The sequence below is a fragment of the Solanum stenotomum genome, chromosome 3 (genome assembly GCF_019186545.1).
Source record: "Solanum stenotomum isolate F172 chromosome 3, ASM1918654v1, whole genome shotgun sequence".
NCBI classification, from domain to species: Eukaryota; Viridiplantae; Streptophyta; class Magnoliopsida; order Solanales; family Solanaceae; genus Solanum; species Solanum stenotomum.
Genome location: NC_064284.1, coordinates 17,452,376 through 17,465,687, shown reverse-complemented (window position 1 = coordinate 17,465,687; position 13,312 = coordinate 17,452,376). Strand labels below are relative to the sequence as shown.

The following is a 13,312-nucleotide window of genomic DNA, read 5'->3' as shown; positions in this document are numbered from 1 at the left end:
TGTAAAATTTTCCTAAGATTATATTACTTGATCCAATTGTAATTTTGATTGTTAAAAAGACAGAGGAAGAAAAAAATAATTATTTCTGTTAAAATCTTATAACTTTCACGCACCTTAAAAAAATTGAGAATATTAGATAACTTGGTGAAGGATGGGGGATTTCGCTTCTCTCTCATTCAAAACCTCATATGACTTTCATCTCACACTGCTCCTAAGTGATCAAAGAAAAAAGAACTCATTTTCTTTCTTTTTCATGTTGTTGAGCTGGAAATGTTTTCTTCCTTTGCTTTATGCTCAGTATTAAAACCCCACTGCCTTGACTAATCTGAAATCTCACTGAGTAAGACTCTCCCATAAAAGGAAAGTCCAAATTTTAACTCGAACCCTCTGGTGAAGGATGAGGGATCTCATCTGATCCCACCACACCTCTTATGGAATTGGAACAATAATATCGTCTCTTTATTCTCTTGAATTTCCCTCCGCCAATAAAGTAAAATTTTGTACATCTAAAAGAATGCCTCAAGGGATTATTTTTGAGAGACGAAAAAAAGTATACAAAAACAGAAATGCCTCACAATCCAATCAAAAGATTTAAAATCAAATAAATATTCTCTAAAACTTCAAAATCTTCATATTTAACAAGAACAGCCTTCAGTCTTGGTTACTACAGCTGGTGGATCCCATATCCAGGCCTTCTGCAATAGAGCTCTCAGTTCCGGTAGCATGTTCTAGCTGTTGCAATTCATCACGAGATTGAGGTGCACTGCCAAATGAAATACAAAGTTACTCATTCCAGGAGTATGAAAATTAGAGAGTCAAGTTCCAACATGCCTCAGATCAACTATTTAACCACGATATTGTGCAACAGAAATGCAGGGGCAGGGGATTTTTCAATTGTGTTGCAACAGAAATGCAGGGGCAGGGGATTTTTCAATTGTGTACATCAGTTCTCTAGTGACAACTTTTCCTTGGGACAAAGAGGCAGCAGCTAAAAAGACACACCAGCTCCAAGAAGGGCCAAAAGTTTCTAAGGGCAGGCCACTATGTCAAAGAAAAACTACCACTTTACTGGCATTTGGGGAAAAAATCATTATATCTCAGAAGCAATAACACGGTAGTTGGGTCAACCGCCCCACCACAGGTCGACTTGTTCAGTAGATATTTATATTCACCCTTTTGAAAACATTAAACTTCGTCGATTGACATTCCTATCGCCCTAGAGGCCTAGACATTGTGGTTCCATCACCATGAGCTCGAGTCCATTTCAATTTAAGGTGTCCGCCTGGAGCTCCAACTGAAAGTTCTACATTATTTTCAATTACTATCATTCAGGAGATGCTTGTGGCTTATAGTGTGACGTCTAATTTCACCTAAACTAGTTCAACTGTCTAAGTAGTGACTGATTAAATTTCTAATCCAGTTGGTCAAAGCAGTTGACGAAAGTAAAGCATTGGCTAAAACTCAGATGGAAAAAGAAGTGCAGCCCGGTGCATTAAGAATCCTGCATTCACATAGGGTCCGGGGAAGAGCCACACCCCTAAAGGATGTGATGTAGGCAGCCTACCCTTTGGAAAGAGATCCACAGAAAAGAGTCAAACTTTTGGGAAGAAATCCAGACAAAAGATTTAGAACTTTTTTTCTTGATGAAGTAGATTCAGTAGAAGGCATCAAGAAGATGCAAGGGTTACAAGAATAGAACATTTAAGCTCACAAAAAAAATTAGTAGCTTATTTCAAAAAATTTAGAACTTTTATCCGCACTGCCCTACCTCTCCAGTGTAATAATTTAGTTCATTTCTTCTAATCAGAATAAACTGACATCTTCGTTTTTCATGAAATGTAAGTAGAAGAATAAACTGACATCCTTAGTCTTTTGGCAGTGTGATTACACCTGACATTCCAGAAACAGTTACAAGTTATATTGTTGACCTTTTACAGATAGTATTATTTTTATTTCTTTTTTGAAAATACTGGTGGGGCTAGCTTGCGGCACCTAAGCCAATACACCAGGCAGCCTGTCCAGCCGACAAACACATATTACCAAGGCAATCCACATCACTAAGGCTGGAGCAGATTGAGCTTCACACCTAGTGTGTAAGCTGACATTCAACTCAGGGATCTCCAGGCGGTTGTTTCTATCTGTAAAGGTTGACGACCATTACAGATAGTATCACTTAGACTTGTAACAATCACAAGAAAATCTAATTATGCATTTTTATTCAATTTTGAGGAGACCTTTGAAAGATAAATCTGGAGGACATCTTTCTTCCGTGAAAACCTCATAAATACACAAACCTAGTTAATCCCAGATATTCATAAATTCAGTAATCGATCACACTGGTGTTTTTTCCCTTTCCAGAGAAACATGGGAAAGCAATGAAGAACATAACCTAGTAACAAAAAACTTACTTAAGTTTTGACAACAGGTTTGTGGCTTCATCAACAGCGACACTAGCAGCATAAAGCCCCAACTTCTTCACCTATGACAATATCATCAAACAATCATTTATACAAAAGTTAGGACACTTGAAGAGCATGATGCATCACATTTTTCAAGCACATGTCTGTGACCAAAAAGTAGTTTCTTGCATTTACAGTTTCATATCAGGGATCAGCAAAATAGTAAGCAGAAAAAGATACCCATCACTTACTTTTAGTCATCAAGTGCCAAATGTTAATCAAGAAACCAGAAAGAACTAACTGATCAAGTCTGATTTCACATTGAAAAAGAGCAGCTTGTCAAATGTCACAATCGTTAATACCTACGTTCGACTACCATAAATACAGGGCAAAGAGTGATGGATGGACAATATCTTGAGTTTGAATCATAGACGCAAAATGTCAAATATGTTTTTTAAGCCAGGTCAAACTCACAGAACACACAAATATCCTCTGGATGAAGATTGAACCAACCAAAAAAGGGAGAACAAGGATCTAAACATAGAAAACATGGTTCCAGAATGCCAGTGATAACTACAATGCTTAAGCTTTACACTACGCACAATATTAAGTGTCTGTCATTTGACCATAAAAAACTCCAGGATAGCAAAAGATTCTCAGATCAGACAACATTTCCTAATGAGCGCTGCAACACCTGCTATTAATTAATTGAAGAGATGAATGACCCTTCTTACACTTCCTCATAGCAATTGTCTTCTAATTTCTTCAGCAAAGGAATGTACTGTCTAGTTATTTGGCAAAGCTATGATATTGATGTATGGGAAATGTATTAGATAAATCTACTGAAAAGAAAAAGTAAAGGATAGATTATAGAATGTAGAATTGGAATGATGGAGATGCATTAGCATTTCGTTTATATGTTTCAGAAAAGCTTCAGGATAATATCCCCATAGCATCACTGATATTTTGCTTGGGGTCCTACTCTACTAATACTCAGTCAAAATCTTTTTAAGCAGATAGAAGTATCTTCCTATGATTTACTAACGCATAGTGACAGAAAGAGACTGTTGAATTCAGAATGCAAAATAGCATTTGTGCTGTAATATGCATTAATGAATGTACCTCCAATATATCTTCCTTAGATCGGTGGCTTTTGGGTAGCATGCGAAACTCCTCCGTCAAGCGAATACACTCTTGAACATTTTCCGGGGATACAAAGTCAACAGCAACCTTGATACATGACTGCCAAAGTACAATAGCGGTGGATGGATGACAAATCAATACCAAGTGCAGAACATTAAGATGTGAACACAGATAGAAGCAGCAATAAATATTTCATCAATCGAAGTACCAGGAAAATGAGTACTGCAGATACTACATCTCATGTAGCATTAATATTTCTATAAGTGACTTCAAATAGTATTAATTCCAGAACCCGTTGGAGAAAGAAAGAAATTGCAAGGACCTGAGAAGAGCTACACAGTATAAATCCACTTTCAGGAAAATGTTCTAGCCAGAGTCAGATTCAGCTTAGATCAAATTCCAAAAGAAGAGAGCTCAGAGTTTGCTTCTGTCACAAAGCTTCTTAAATTATCAAAGCTCAGATAAAGCATAGCAGACATTTGGCTCGAAGACATGAATCAAATTAAAAATTCTATTACTATAGCAATGTTGTACTATTTTTAATACTGTCTTATAACATCATCGTCCACTGTCAAACTATAACAGGTTTTGATTTTCTGAAACATGTTCCTTTTTGCATAAATTTGAAGAATATAGTGCTTTTACCCCCAATAAGTTTGAGGTAAAACACCGTGAAATTCAACTGGATAACATAACAAACACACAGGAAATTCAGGTACAACCATACTAAAGATGAAATACAAAACCTCTGATACTTCAAAGTATGCATAGTTAGACTGGGAGTTTCACCTGTCTATTTCTCACTTGATGAGGACATCCTGCAGGAATAAAAACAGCTTCACCAAGGTACTGCTCAAACGTCCATGGCTCAACGTCTGTAGATCACAAGAGGGAGAAAGGGTGGGATTAGATACCCTTGCAAAGTCATTACCTACTGTTTTTCAGAATCAACCAAGGAAAAGAGGATTCTTACTGAACTCCTCCTTCAGCTGTTTTTTATGCTTCTCCTCCAAAAAAAATGTCTGATCATGGATAGGGTGAATAACCTAAGAGTGAAAGCAAGGAGTAAATTCAACGATTCAGCACTTTGTACTATCATCAAACTTGAAGTGCAAGAATACTTACTGAAGCCACAGGAGCATTGTTAAAATGGCGAAATTCTCTCCAATGCCTCTGCAAGTATTCTATTAACTTGGGTACATCTTGTCTGCGAAAGATGTCCCATACTGCACCCCCACATTCAATTTCTGCACAATCTTGCTTGATTTCGAGAGCTACATTCGCTTCTGCTAGTGCCAAGGCATTGGTACTTGGGTTTATCTCATTGGGTAGAGAAGTTCTGCCAGATATATCAGCGTAATCCCTTTCGGAAATTATATTTTCTCCGTTATCAATATCTTTCCCCTTGTCCATAGTTTCTGGCAAGCAACTTTTGTTATCATCAGTGCTTTCCTGAGAATAAAAGTCTTTAGTTTCAGTTTCGTCAGATCTTTGATGAGAATCTGGAGCCTCAGCTATGCCTGGACAACGTTCCTTTGAATCTTCAACCTCTTGTTGCTTCCTTAGTTTCTCAATGATTTCATGTTGCTTGTGATCAACTTTTGCTTTGGTTGTATGAGTCAATATGTTGACCTGAAGAATACACACAAAACCTAGTTGTTTTATTGTTGTAACATGTTAATTGCAAATCACACAGAGGCCATGATAGACTTCTTGAGCTCATTACACAACCTGTACCGTACTAGAATATCAGTATAGAATTTGGGAAAGGGATGCAAGCCCCATGAAAAGCAAAATAAAATCAGCCAAACAGGAACCTGGAATAAGATTAATCAAACAGTTGTTGGAATGAGCATACCGCATCAGAGATATCACAATGCAACTTAGTGACAGAATCACCTCTCCCAAGCTCTTCTTGATATCCATAAGCAATATACGTTTTAGGTCCCAAGTCTGGCTTCAAGGCAGTATCGGGGAGCTTAGTGGCCAAATTTAGAAGACCTTGTCTAGGATGAGTGTATTCGCTAAACGGAAGCATAGCAAAAAAGTCAGCTCCATGCCTCGGCAAACATTCTTCAAAAGTATTAGCCGGAGGCCAATCCTTCAGTTTTAAAATTTCTGGCCACCCATTGTGATGCCTGCGACCCTCCAAGTAGCCCTTGAAGAACTGATGAATATTTATCTGAACCTGCATCATAAAATAATAATAATACTAACAGTAATAATAATAATAATAATAATAATAATAATAATAATAGTAATAATAATAATAAGTAGTAGTAGTAGTAGTAGTAGTAGTAGCACAGCAATAACACCAGGATTCATAGTAAGCTAAACCAGCAAATCATGATATCCTAGTAAGGTGCAAATAACAAAGACAAACCAATATAGCAAATTAGCAGTTTAGCACCAACCTACCAGGAAAGGTAATTGCCAATTCTAGACTTCTATTTTTATATTTTTTTGGATAATTTTCCAATTCTAATCAGGTAATGGAAAACTGCAGTTTTGTCAGCTAGGGTAAAAGACACAAGAGACCAGCTAGGAGATGTTGGAGTAAAATCACGCAAGAGATAATTTCCCAGATTCAAATTCATTTTAGATGAAAAAAAGGTTCAACTGCGGAGTTCAGATTAAAAAGTAGCCATCGTGAACAATGCAATGAAATTTGACGAGAATAAAAATTAGAGAAAATAAATAAGCAACTCATGTTATACATATATAGTAGCTTTAGGACCAAAATTGAGGAAGCATATGATAACTTGAGAACTGATATGCTGTGATTCTGTCTCTTTTTTCCACAAGGGATAATTTACACAAATAAAATGCATACCTGACACCAATCCAAGCAATCAATGGACATGACAGAGAAATGCTCCTCTTTTAGCTTTTTACTTGCTTTTCTGAAGGCCCTCCACATTACCATTGGCTCCCAGCTAAGACCAGAGGCATTAGCTTGTGCATTTCTAACTATTACAGGTTCACCAGCCCTCCAATGCATTTGAAAATGCTCAAACTCGTTACCATCAATGTGAACAGCATTAGGACAGTACAGAAAATTATCGTGGCTGTTGTTCCTAAAAGATGCTTGTCTTACTTGACAGTGGTTATCACCGTTTTGGACAGAAGAGGTAGCAAGACAAAATGAACACCCATGCGACAAATCTATATCTGGAAGGTGGTAGTTGCATGTTAAGGCCTCAGCACTTTGAATTAGTTGGTCTACCCAATTTGCTTCGAAGATACGCCTTAGAGCCATTAAAGAAGAGCCACAACCACCACACTCTTTAGGAGGACAAGGTATACTGCCATCAGATTTGGCTCTCCACTCAGCAAAATCAAAGGACATGTGAGTTGGACAATCATTAGCAAGGAGGGTCTCTGGACTTCTCCAGCCATCTGGCGCATCGTTTCCCTTCAATGCTGTGATACGACTAGCTTCCACCGACTTGCTGAGAGATGAGCTGACTTCAGTAGCTCCATGTGGGGCACCATCTCTGAGTTCCCGACAACAATTGACACAGATATCGTAAGAGCAATCAGGATTTGGGCAGCTTCTATGGAAATTGACAATGGATGTGTTGCAATTATCACTGCCAAATAAGGAACCATGCATCATTACAGCTATTGTGTCATGACAAAACTGAGCTCTGGAAATAGTAAACATTCTGTGTAAGCTTACATCCTTTCTTCCAGAATAAACAAATAAAAACAAAGAATATGGTCAACAGAAACTACATTTCAAACTAATAAAAGAACTTCTGGAAACTTTGAGCTACTGCAGTCCACAGACACACTACTTTCTTTATGTAATAACCATAGAAAATTAGTGTTCATAAATCAAAAGGTCAAAGAAATCGTTGGGTATCAAAGTAGAAGGTAAAATTATCAGGAGGAATGAACAATGCAGCTTCAAGAAACAGATCATGTAAGCAAAGGCTGCTGGGTTAAAGAACAGATTAGAAACAAAATTGACTTTAACAGAAAGATATTTGAATAATCAATCCCACTGTTTACTCCATGAAGAAACAACTTACATCTTATGTCTCTATGGATGAATAATAACTCATAAAACATTATACATGGTGTATGAGCATAGATAGCGCAACAAAAAATCATTATTTTGGGGATCATACCAATACACTCTATCATCATCATCAACGACTGATATGGTGACGTCTTCTTCTGTCAGCTGAACACCTGAAAACAAAAGAGACCAGAAACAACACTGAACATTCTGAGCCACCAACAACAAGCTAAGTTGAAATTATCCGAATGAATTAAAATAGTACCGCGAATGTTTGCTTCAACCTCTAGCTCAAACCTTTGCTCCTTTTGAATATGCCTGAGGAGGGGCAGAATGTTGAATAGCAAATAAAGTGAACCCTCCAATCTCATATTTTCATCAGTTTCTTTGCAGCAGTCCTGCAACCCTAACAGACCTAGTTATTTTCATACCAACTTGTTGTGTTGCTTGAATGACAATTATTTGATTTATCAAAAGAAAAACTAGCCAAGTTATTTAGTAATATCAGCACCTGAACTATAAATACATGATCACACAAGAGGTAAATTTAACTTGTTTACAGACCTTTAAGAAGACATCTTTTTGAAGGCAAGCTCCACAATTGCAATTACCATAACAGAAAGGACATGTGTCCTCTACTTCGTCGTTTGTTCTATCTGGATACCTATTCATTATCTCAACATTTTAGAAAACATTATTAACAACCTCAATTTGAATTAACATAGTTATAACTGTTATAATACTAATGAGCATCTACCATTCACCTATAGGAAGAAAAAACACTGCAGACCAACAAATACAGAAGCCTTTCTCTTTTGGTTTGTGAACAAATGAGATAAATTTCATTACCACTTTGCAATGCAGTCGTTGCAATAGCGTTTCCTTCTGCATTTTGAACAGGTAACAACAAAAGCTTTATATTTTCTGCACTGATGACACCAAAAGTTCTGCTGATCCTTCCAAGTAATTGCGTCCTACATATAGATACCTCATTAGGACACAGTTACAAATTTAAGCCCGCATGCTATGTCTGCCACAATATCCCAAATTTGCCTACTACATCAATGCAAATAATTTTAGTAGCACTTGAATCCTCTTTCAAGGAGCACACTCATTTTATGCTTCATGAGTACAGGAGAAGCTTTCTTGTTCAAGCTCAAATTCAAATTATTATAATGACCCTCCGTGGCAAATGAATCTATATACTAGTGCTATAACTTGAGCTTTATTAACTCCATGAATAGTGTCAAATATCACTTATTTGAGAAATCGAGCATGAACAAAAGTTGGATTGAGAATTATACGCCAGATATCAGTATGAGGACTCAAATGAGTATGCCAAAAAAAAACAAGATTCCCCACTTCCCCAAGGAAGTTGGCCTCTTTGTTTTGATATGTCCAGTAGTAACCATTGACTGCTTCACTATGTTAGCATGGAGCCATGGACCATTGATAATAAGAACTGTTTCCTCTAAAATCTCGACTCACATGAATCTAACTACCAACAAAAGATTGATTGAAAGATGAGCAGGTTTCATAAATGGCAGGAGGCAATTTGTAGTCTACAGTTAGCGATGGTAACCCCAAAAACTTTCTAAGTCTCTAATTGCAATGAGAATCAAAAAATTCTGATCAAATATAACTTCAATTTGCAGCTCTTAAGTTTTATTTATATTTGACTTTTTAGCTTCAGGTTTTTACAAATAAAATTCCATACAAATCATAACAAGAAGACAGATAGGTTTGGGAAGAAGAGATCCTGACCAATACTCCTTGCACTGTCAGTCCACTTGTTTCTGCATTTGCACTAAGTTCCTGCTCTCCCATGCATTCAGAGACGATAGAAATTTTCTTCTTATCATTTAAACCCTTCGGCCTCCCTCTGCGCTTAACCATCTTACTAACAGCATTCTGACAACTAACTTGACAAGGAAACCCCATATTGAAAGCGACTGCCTTTTTCTTGTTCTTTGAACCTTTTGGTCTCCCGCTGCTAACTTTCCTCTTACTGACCCGACCTCCCAAAGCATCCAATAAAACAGATTCACCTGATATTCCCCCATTTTCAGTGGCAAAAGGAAGCATGCCACAGTGTTTCACTTTCTGCTCAGCATGACTAGCTCCTCCGTCATCATGCACTATAATTGCTCCGGCAGTTTTATTATTTTCTTCACTCATAATTTTTGATTTCTTATTTTTTGAGCCTTTAGGTCGTCCACGTCCATTCTTTCGCTTTATGCTCAAATTTACCCCATTAGTAACAGTAGCAATTACACCTGTCATTCTTTTGTTTTTCAAGCCCTTTGGCCTCCCTCGCCTTACTGCAGCTTGTTTCTTATTCTCTGAACTTTTCACCCTTCCTCGGCATCTCTTCTTCTTAACCATCTTTCTGGTGCCATCTTCAGCAGCATCAACAAATGCATGCTGATTCTCGCCAGATTCAACAATCTTATTCTCATTACGCAAGCCTTGGGGCAGGCTGCAGCTATCCATCTTAGTAATAGTAACTTCACTCAGTATCCCCACCATGTGATCAGTTGTCAGGCTCCCCATTTTATTCTCATGTTCCTTACTGCTATTCATCGCTCCAACTCCATGACCAGAATAAACATCACTGGAGCTGCTTATAATAGTTTTCTTTTTATTCTTTGAACCCTTTGGCCGGCCAAGGACACCCTTCCTCTTGACTACTCTAACTGCATAAACCAAAGCAACTTCATTCAGGTCTCCCTTATTTTCTTCAGATAAAAGCATTCCATTTTCAGCCACATTTAACCTCATAGTACCCACATCTTGTTCTCTATTATTGAGATTAGCATCTGCGAAATTACCGCCAGTAGTTCTCTTCTTACTTTTGGAGGCCTTGGGCAGGCCACGCCTCTCCTTCTTGAATATCCTCTCTCCATTACTGGTAGCTATTCCATTGCCCCCACCTTCTCCAGCTACAAATTTTCTCTTTCCATCATCTTCCTTCCTGACTGCATCCATGTCTCCATCATTAGTATTAGTACCACTCGAATGGCCTGGTATAACTTTGCTCTTGGTCCTTGAACCTCTGGATCTGCCACGCCTGTCCTTCTTCTTGACTATCATCCCTTGTTCCTCATTCAGAATTACTCCATTTTGACCAGCCATTGTGATTCTTTTCTCATTCTCGCCTTGGCACATAACATCTACTTCATGTCCACTAGTAGCATTACTCATATAGCCTAATGTGATTTTCTTCTTAGTCTTTGAACCCCTGGGCCGACCTCGCTTGACTATATGTTTTTTGTAACCCACAACAAAATCGTCCAGTTTCCCAGCATTTTCTGCAGGCATAAAAATCTTCCCTTTATTGCTATCAATATCCTTGCTTCCACCTCCATTGCAACTAGGAACAGTCAGACGACCTATCAAGACTTTCTTCTTGTTCCTGGAGCCCTTGGGCCGACCAATTTTCTTCTTGACAATCTCATTGTGTCCAGAAACTTGATTTGCGCTTATTCCAAAATCACCAGTTGTACAGATTTCCTTCTCAACAACATCTGTATTTCTCTTTCCAACACTAGTATCATCTATTAGTAACACTACCCCCGTTTCATTACCAGTCACAGTTTTCTTCTCACTCTTTGAACCCTTTGGCCTTCCTCGACCTCGCTTCTTGATACTCCCTTCTTCTCCACAATCCTTCCTCCTTTCCTCACCTTCCTTCTTGGTTCTCCTTACCTGATGCTCCCTGTTTTGTTCCATATTTTTCTTTTTGCTCTTAGAACCTTTGTGCCTTTGTCCAACATTCTTCTTCTCCATAAGCATCACATCACTGTCATTGCCTATGCCAGCTGCACTTGGTGATTCCCCATTTTCTCCAACCTTTCTCTTCTTATTCTTGGAGCCCTTCGGCCTGCCTAGTCGCTTATTCTTCTTCTTCATAAGAACCCCTTCTCCACTGCCATCCATCATGCTAACTGTACCTGAAATTCCCACATTTTCTTCACCATTTCTTCTGTTATTCTTGTAACCCTTTGGCCTGCCTAGTCGCATCTTCTTCTTCATAAGAAACCCTTCTCTACTGCCATCCATCACACTAACTGTACCTGAAATTCCCCCATCTTCTTCACCACTTCTCCTGCTATTCTTGGAACCATTTGGCCTGTCTAGTCTATTCTTCTTCTTCATAAGAACCCTTTGTCCACTGCCATCCATCACACTAGCTGTACCTGAAGTTCCCACATTTTCTTCCACACTTCTCCTGTTATTCTTAGAACCCTTTGGTCTTCCCCTTTTCTTTGAACTTATCACACTAGAATTAGCTACTACATTTTCCATAAAAGGTACCAAAACTTGCTGACCATCAAAACTCCCCTGCTTCTGATTCAGGTCTTCCATAACCTTGTCATCAACCATCAAAATTGAATCTTGACAGGAAACAGAACAACCCTCCAACCTACTGATGAACAAAACTCAAACTTTGGTCATCATTGGACACCCTTTTCATGTCTTTTCTTGATTTTGTTTCTGTATTTAACATAAACCCTACAAAAAATCACCTACAGAATTCAACTTCCCAAGAAAAGAGAACCCCAAAAAAAAAAATTCAGCCTTTGAAGAAACTAATGAATAAAGGGACCACAAGGGGAATTCATAGAGGAGTAATGCCGCTGTTTCCTTTGGAACAAGACCAAGGACTCACCTCTCCTTTGGACTTCTGTTTGCTTTGTTCTTCTTTCCTTTTTTTCAGCTGCCGAATAGAGTGTTGAAGCATACAATAGCAAAACTGACTGACTAATTGGGGTAGCTGACTTTATCGATATGGTGTTTCTGGGAAAAGATTACTAGTGAAGCCATTGGACTAAAATTGGGTAGCCTGGGTTTGTTGAGTTGTTTTTCTCCTATGTACCCATGGATTTTTAAAAACATTGCATCATCAGGTTAATGTGATATGATTTCAATTTGTGTATAAGGTAAGTAATATTTATGATTGGTTCTGACTTTTAATTTCGAGAAATATGACTCCAATTTTGTCGTTTATGTGAAATGAGTGGGAAGAAGTAAATCGGTATAAATGATAATTATGATTATATTTGACTTAATTTTGAGAAATATAACTTCAATTTTGTTGTACTATACGAAATGAGTGAAAAAAAAGTAGATTGACGTAAGTGCTACTTATTATATGTTTGACTTCAACTTCGAGAAATATGACTCTAATTTTATCGTATTATGTAAAATGAATGGGAAGAAGTAGATCAATGTAAGTGACAGTTATGATTTGTTTGACTTTGACGTCGAGCAATATGACTTCAATTTTAACGTATTATATGAAATGAGTGGGAAGAAGTGGATCAAATTAATGTGATACGATTTCAATTTCTGTGTAAGGTAAGTAATATTTATGATTGGTCTGACTTTTAATTTCGAGAAATACGACTCCAATTTTGTCGTGTATATGAAATGAGTGGGAAGAAGTGAATCAAAATAAATGATAACTATGATTCTATTTGACTTAACTTCGAGAAATATAACTTCAATTTTGTCGCATTATACGAAATGAGTGAAAAAAAGTAGATTGACATAAGTGCTACTTATTATTTGCTTGACTTCAATTTCGAAGAAATATGACTCTAATTTTATCGTATTATGTGAAATGAATGGGAGGAAGTAGATCAATGTAAGTGACTGTTAGGATTTGTTTGACTTTGACTTCGAGAAATATGACTTCAATTTTAACGTATTATACGAAATGAGTGGGAAGAAGTGGATC

At 37.6% G+C, this 13,312-nt stretch overlaps 1 protein-coding gene and 1 long non-coding RNA gene across 3 annotated transcripts; both read right to left on the bottom strand.

Annotated features, from left to right (window-relative positions):
- Positions 1-446: 446 nt before the first annotated feature.
- On the bottom strand, positions 447-12,434 carry LOC125857874 (uncharacterized). 2 transcript variants are annotated; one of them, XM_049537524.1, is made up of 14 exons: positions 11,769-12,434; positions 9,334-11,645; positions 8,419-8,543; positions 8,134-8,233; positions 7,835-7,967; positions 7,679-7,742; positions 6,376-7,135; positions 5,401-5,730; positions 4,668-5,174; positions 4,516-4,588; positions 4,332-4,417; positions 3,522-3,641; positions 2,409-2,479; positions 447-763 (listed from the first exon to the last, which is right to left on the bottom strand). In XM_049537524.1, exons 1-14 carry the CDS (start codon positions 11,953-11,955, stop codon positions 652-654), a joined length of 4,980 nt encoding a protein of 1,659 aa, XP_049393481.1. In that variant the 5' UTR covers positions 11,956-12,434; the 3' UTR covers positions 447-651. The 2 variants fall into 2 exon arrangements, with proteins under 2 accessions (XP_049393481.1, XP_049393480.1); XM_049537523.1 differs by having other exon boundaries at positions 9,334-12,434.
- Positions 1,989-2,402, bottom strand: LOC125857892 (uncharacterized). The gene is made up of 2 exons (XR_007445703.1): positions 2,235-2,402; positions 1,989-2,138 (listed from the first exon to the last, which is right to left on the bottom strand). It is a non-coding gene; the product is annotated as an uncharacterized LOC125857892 (long non-coding RNA).
- Positions 12,435-13,312: the final 878 nt, after the last annotated feature.

Excerpts from the sequence above, each read along its gene's own strand:
- LOC125857874 (XM_049537523.1), bottom strand. The coding sequence starts at position 11,955 with ATGGTTGATGACAAGGTTATGGAAGACCTGAATCAGAAGCAGGGGAGT. Across the intron at positions 8,544-9,333 it reads TGACAGTGCAAGGAGTATTG|GACGCAATTACTTGGAAGGA; the intron begins GTCAGGATCTCT and ends ATCTATATGTAG. Across the intron at positions 4,418-4,515 it reads ACAGCTGAAGGAGGAGTTCA|ACGTTGAGCCATGGACGTTT; the intron begins GTAAGAATCCTC and ends TGTGATCTACAG.